Raw genomic sequence first — 6,605 nt, 5'->3', positions numbered from 1 at the left:
CCTTCCTGGGGCTGGCCCCCCTCCCTTCACCTCCAGGCCCTGGAGAATGTTCTCCTCCCTCTGGCCCAGTGGTTCTCAAAGTGTGGCCTCGGGACCAGCAGCTTAGCATCACCTGGGTGATGAGATGCAGAAGCTCAGGGCCCAGCCTCCATCTCCCAGGTGAGACCCGACAGCTGAAGTGTTAACAAGGCCTCTGGGCAATGCTGGTCTCTGGGCGCACAGTGGACTGTGATTGGCTGCCAACACGGTCTCCCGCTTCTTTAACTGCACCACCTGCTGGGTGTCTGGACTGAGGGCGAAGCCTCGGGACAGCCAACTGAACCCACACATGTGTCCCCGGTAAGAGATCAGGTTGTCCGGGAGCTAAACTGGCCAAAGCTGAACTAGCTCAAGTGGCCAAAATGCCAGCTATCACCACCACAGCCACCAAGGGCAGAAAGACCGCTGCACCTCAGCTCTGACCGCTGGGCTTCCTGGGGCAGCAGAGCGGAGAAACTCTAGGGAGGGCCAGGTGGCACGTGGCAGCCTTACTCAGTCTCCTGGGACATGCCAGCATGTCCCTTGTCCCTACCTCACTGCTTACCACAAGCATGACCTCTGCCAATCCTTCAGCAACCTGCCTGTGACCAAGCTCCTGGGTGCAGTCCCTCCTGGCTGGAGGCCAGGCCCCTCCCCCCTCCCCCCGGCCCTGTGGCTCAGAAACCCATTTTTTCAAAGGGTGCACTTTATAGCAGTTTCGTTTTCCAAGGCAGTGCAAACAAATTTCTGCCTAATTGCCCACAAACGGAGAAAGTGCACATCAGTGCTCTAAAGGTGACGGGTGGAATCGCTGATCAGGCATGGCACATCTGTCGCCCGCCGCCCACACTCCCACCATCTGCTCTTTCGGGCACCCCCTCCGCAGCTCCCAAAGCCGCCCATCCATCTTCCCCACTTCTCTCCTGACACCTGCCCTCCCTCCTGTCCTCCTTTGGGTTCTGGTCCCCGGCCTCCGCCCCTTCCCTGTCACATGCCCCCTTGTTAGGTGGTGAGCCGGCACCCTGTCCTGTGGCCCCGGCAGCTGCCTCTGACTACTGGTCCAGCAGCAGTGGTTTGAAGGACCCCAAACTGTCCAGTGTTCTGTCTGTCCATCCCTCCAGCCATCCAGCCAGGTAGCCAGCCAGCCATTGAATCCTCTCACGCCTTCATCTGGTTACTTATTTTTCCCTGCTGTGAGCTCCTCCTCTGTGCTAGAAGGTTCCAGGTGCTTGGGATGCATCAGTGGAAACAAACAAACAAAAACAAACTCACTGCCATAGAGCAAATTCGGACTCATAGCCACCGTATAGGACAGAGTAGAACTGCCCTTGTGGGTTTCTTAGACTGTAACTATGGCCGAAGAAAGCCTCATCTCTCTCCCTCAGAGCAGCTGGTGGTTTCAAACGGCTGACCTTGTAGTTAACAGACCAATGCGTTACCCATGACACCACATCAGTGGAAAGAGAGACTAAACATCCCACGCACTGGGAAAGCTGGCGTTGCCTGCACTGAGATGGGGAGATGGGATGAGGGAAGTGGAAAGATAGCTCTGCCGACTTCAGACATGCAAACTTCGAGCGTCTCCCGGTCAATCGAGAGGACATGTTGAATAGGAAGTTGGAGCTACAATGTGGAGTTCAGGGGAGCGAGCCTGGCTGGAGGCTGAGATATGGGAGCTGTCGGCTTCTAAATGGAACTGACAGTCACAAGACTGGAGGGGGCACTGAGGGCGTGAACATGGATAATGGACCCAGTTAAGAAGTCAGAGAGAGCCAGAGAAGGCTGCTTAGCAGATGGAGAGCAAGTGATCTGGGAGGTGGGATGAGGATCCAGAGAAATGGAGTCTTGGAAGTGAAGTGAAGGAAGCCAAGGGGGATGACTCCTACACCCATTCACCCTTTCACTCACCCAGGTCCCCCCACCCCCCCACCCCGCCTCCTCATCTAGCCATTCATTCATTTATTCATTCACTCCTTCAACAAGCCCTGGGGGCCAGGCACCAGGCTAGAGAAGCAGTCCCTGTAGGTTGGTTGGTTCTGTTTTGCTTCTGTGGGGAGACAGACACATTAATGCATCGTCACAGCAGGTCTGTGCTGAGAGAGAGGGAACTAAGCCTGCTGACGTTGAGTCAATTCTAGGACGTGGCCACCTCGTGAGTTACAGAGTAGACTGCTCGGGAGCATTTCCTTGGACGCCAGCTTTATAGACACAGATCTCCAGGCCCTTCTCTCTCAGCACCACTGGATGGAATGTGCAACCTGGCCCTCCCTGGAGTTTCTCAGCCCAGCTGCCCTGGGAATCCTGGTAGTCAGAGCAGAGGGGCAGCAGTCTTTCTGCCCTTGGTGGGTGGCTGTGTTGGCGATAGCTGGCGTTTTGGCCACTTGAGCTCGTTCAACTTTGGCCAGTTTAGCTCCCGGACAACCTGATCTCTTACTGGGGACACATATGTGTGGGTTCAGTTGGCTGCTGGTGGGACAAGTATCAGAGTAGATTTTACCCTCAAATGTCAAGATTTTGCCCTAGTTCTCTCAAGGTCATCAGTTCGAGACCACCAGCTGCTCCGTGGGAGAAAGATGAGGCTTTCTGCTCCCAGAATGATGGACAGTCTTGGAACCCACAGGAGTAGTTCTGCTCTGCCCCATAACTTACAGGCCACGACGACTCAGAACCAACTAGAGGACATCTAGCATGTGGTGGGACTGATGGAGAGATTTCAACTCAGAAAGCTAACCGCACCATTAGGCAAGCCACTTAGCCTCGCTGAGCCTCAGTCTCCTCTTCTGAGAAAGGGGGGTGATGTATCTGACTGAGTAGTTGTGGGCCTGACCAGAAAGAGCCCTTTTAATTCAGAGCCCAACACAGAGTCTGAAAAAGGGCTGTAGACCGAAGGAGGAAGCCTCAGGGGCAGGGGGGTGTCCAGCGGTGAAGCACTCAGGTGCTCCATTAAAGGATGGCAGTTCAAACCCACCAGCTGCTCCGCAGGATGGAAGATGGACTTCGGTCAAGAGTTACCACCCCGGGAACCCACAGGGACAGTTCTACCCTGTCCTGTGGGGTTGATATGATTCGGAGTCGGCTTGATGGCAATGAGCACAGATAAACCCCAAATCCCAAATTCACTGCCATAGACTCGAGGCCAACTCATAGGGAACCTCGAGAAGCGGCTGGTGGTTTAGAATTGCTGACCCTGTGGTTATCAACCTAATGCATAACCACTCTGCCACAAGGAGCATAGTCATAGAGAATTATATATATATAAAAGAATTTGATGTTGAATTTCAGGGAGGGTGTGGGGCTGAGTGGCAGGTGGGCCGTGGGAGGTGACACTCCCTGGAATCAGTGGTCAGAAGATACTGTATGCTACAGCTAGCCCATTGTACAGGGAAGGCAACTGAGGTCCCTCAGGGGCTAGCTGGGGAGGAAACCCAGGCCCAGCTGGGGGTGGGGGATCTGGGGGGTGCTCACCGACAAGGATGAGGACGCAGACCAGCAAGGCGATGAGGGCGCCGGGGCTGAGCGAGGCGGCCATGACGAAGGCCGTGGTGTTGCAGGACTGGATGGTGCCTGAACTGTCGCAGCCGCAGATTCGGATGGTGAGCGTGCCCGTGCTGCTCAGGGTGGGCGGCCCGCTGTCCACCACCAGGATGGGCAGGAAGAACACGTCCTGCTCCTGTCGGTTGAAGCCCACGTGTTGTGTGTGCACGGCAGCTGTGTTGTCTGCTCCGGAAGAAGGGCTGGCTGTGACTCGGGGCTGGGCTCAGCCTCCCCTGTCCCAGCCGTCCCCTGAGCCCACCTCCAGGTCCGACTTACTCCACCCCCAGCTGCTGCTCCTCAGCTGATGATAGGTCTATTCCCTGCTCCCCCAAAACTCTGCTCCCAGCTGTCTCCCAAATTCTGTCCTCACCTGTCCAAAGATCGTGTCCCCAGCCATACAGCCCACAGTGCTGTCCTCAGTCAGCCCAAGAGTCTACTCCCAGCTGTCGCAAGATTCTCTTTTCAGCGGTTCCAAGATTCTGTCCCCGGCGAGGCCAAGGCTCTGTCCCTAGCTATTCCAAGGTTCTGTCGCTGGCTGGGCCAAGGTCCTGTTCCTACTATGTCAGACATTCTTTTTTGGGCCATTTGTCTCAAGAGCCTGCTTTTCTTCCTCCCCAGAATCCACCCAGTGTCCCGATGTGCTCTGGTCCCTGGGGTCCTGGGGTCCTTGGGCTGTGGCTTGCCAGGCCCCGACAAGTCCCCAGGTCATTGGAGGGGACTGGGCATGCTGGCTGAAGGATCTTTCTTTGCCCTATGTCCCAAGGCCAGGCAGACGTTCTGGTGAAGAGGCTGAGTCCGAAGGGTTTCGTGAATGGTCCGGGCACACCACGGGACCCCAGCACGCCAAAGACCCCTCGTGTTTACACATGGCAGCAGGTGGCTGGAATGGACAGTGAACAGACACGAACTGTTCTTGGTTTGCTTCTCCTTCAGCCTGTTGCTGAAGGGTCAGGTGGGGATCGGGCAGAGGAATGTCTGATTCGGGAGCAGGGGTTTAGGTGTGGGCACATCCACGTCTCCAAGAGGTTGGCAGTTGGAGTCCTCCCACCGGTGCCTCGGAAGAAAGGCCTGGCCATAGACTTCTGAGGTGTCAGGCACGGACAACTCCAAGGCAGGCCCTCCTACTCTGACATACGCATGTGGGGCTGCCGGGAGTCAGAAGTGGAAAGGCAAGAAGAAATCACTGCAGTTCGACAACTTTCCAGAAAATGTTTAAAAATAATAATAGGGAGCCTAGTATTGACCAGCCAGGGAAGCTCAGCTTCTTGGAATCAGATTTCTCATTTATAAATGGAGGCTCAGTATATTGTTCCATCCTTAGAGGTGGGAGGGTGGAGCGTACGGGATGGTCCGCCCCTGCCCCTGTGAACAGCCCCTGCACAGAGAGGCTGGCTGTTCGGTTTTCCTGGTGTCGCACCACGCCATGACCCTCCGGCTAGACCGCCCTGCCTCCCCTCCCCTGGTTCCTGCTATCTGAATGCCCTCGCACCCTCTTGCCTGGGCAAATTCCTCATCCGTCATCCCCCAGAGAAATGCCATCTCCTTCCTGTGGCCTCCTTTTTCGGCTTGCCTGGGAAGAAAGGATTTATGACATCCTCCCCCCACTCTAAGGGTCCAGAAACACCTCAGTTACAGCACTTGTCACGTTGTGTTACAGGAGTGTGTGCCGGACTCCGCTACACCGACAGCTGGCTCCCAGCGCTGAGCCAGTCCTGAAGAGCAAGGTGGGAATCACACCTTTGGGCTACCTGGCGGCCCTGAGTCAGCTCCTCAAGCTCTGTCTTGGGCGCTACACCTCTTCCTTCACAGGGTGAGACAGGTCCAGCTGGGAAACATCCCTGAGGAAGACAGGCGGCTCAAGAGCAGGACGAGAGGAGAGGTGGGTGTGGATGCATTCGCTCTGACCAGAACGAGGGCCCTGGGGACTCTGAATAAAGCCCCATTTAATGCCTACAACCACCCAAAGCGAAGGCGTTATTCCTATGGAATAGAACGGTGTGGACATTGAGTCTCAGCGAGAAGTGTTTGAAGTAATCCTTGACATTGTGCCTTCAATTCCAGTATCTACCATCAGGTGTGGTGGTGCCTGGTAGGACGCCAAGCCATGGCTAAGGGATGATGAAGCACATGGATCATTCAGCTATACATGTACCCTGCCAACCACTGAATTGGTAGCAGAGCTACCTTTGGCATGCATCCATCAAATCATTCATCATCATCCTGTGCATCCATCCACGCACCCATCATTGTATTGACTAACGCCCACGAGCTAGCACTGTGCTAGTCACTCGCAAAACAATCACTAAACACAGAGCCTGATGGGTCTCATGTTCTAATGGGAGAGGCAACTGTTAAGTAACCCCACAATTCAGTCTACAACTACAAACCCCGGCAAGTGTACCCAAGGACCGGGAGAGCACACAACAGAGGACCTGAGCCAGCCTGGGAGCCAGGGCGGGCTTCTTGGAAGAAGTGATACCACACTGCTGCACCCTGGGCGACAAACAGGCGTTCACCAGGAGAGAGAGCGGCACATGCAAAGGCCCTGAGGCCGGCCGGCACATCGTGCACTCCGGGAACCGAAGGCAGTCCAGTGTGAGCCAAGATGGGGTGGGAGGGGAGGCAGAGACTCACTGTGGCAGATCTGGCCCAGAATTTGGATGCTTTCCCTAAAATCAATGTGGTGGTGGTGGGGACACAGGTTGGTGGGTTTGAAGCACCCCCCATCCCCCGCAAAAAAAAACAAGGAAAATGACCTGATACTGTATCATTCATTCATTCCATAGAAAATGTTCATCAGGAGGGGGGAGGGAAAGAAAAGAAAAGAAATGGGTAGTGGGGGCACGGGGCACTAACCCACCCAAGGGAGGGTCTTGTTTATATCTCCACGGGGAAAGAGGGATCAGACTTCAACCCAGTGCTCCAAGATGTGAATGCAACATGCGGGCATGGAGTAGGGAACCAGTGGAGAGGTCTGAGGGACTGGCCCCAATCCCAGCTACTACGTGGACACCTGCTCCTCCCTCCAGAAGAATTTATCTCAGAGTACAGCA

The 6,605-nt window shown here is 55.3% G+C and overlaps 1 protein-coding gene across 1 annotated transcript in view; it reads right to left on the bottom strand.

The window, feature by feature from the left end:
- Nucleotides 1-6,605, bottom strand: part of CDH22 (cadherin 22) — a 72,191-nt gene that overhangs the window by 1,157 nt on the left and 64,429 nt on the right. The window contains exon 10 of the mRNA XM_030887055.1: nucleotides 3,486-3,735. Within this exon, the coding sequence (XP_030742915.1) occupies nucleotides 3,486-3,735 (250 nt within the window). The remainder of the gene's footprint in view (nucleotides 1-3,485; nucleotides 3,736-6,605) is intronic.

This window comes from Echinops telfairi, unplaced genomic scaffold (genome assembly GCF_000313985.2).
Source record: "Echinops telfairi isolate 266 unplaced genomic scaffold, ASM31398v2 ScPeMD7_5592;HRSCAF=6446, whole genome shotgun sequence".
NCBI classification, from domain to species: Eukaryota; Metazoa; Chordata; class Mammalia; order Afrosoricida; family Tenrecidae; genus Echinops; species Echinops telfairi.
The sequence above is the reverse complement of the archived record's forward strand: the minus strand, read 5'-3'. Positions and strand labels throughout refer to the sequence as shown.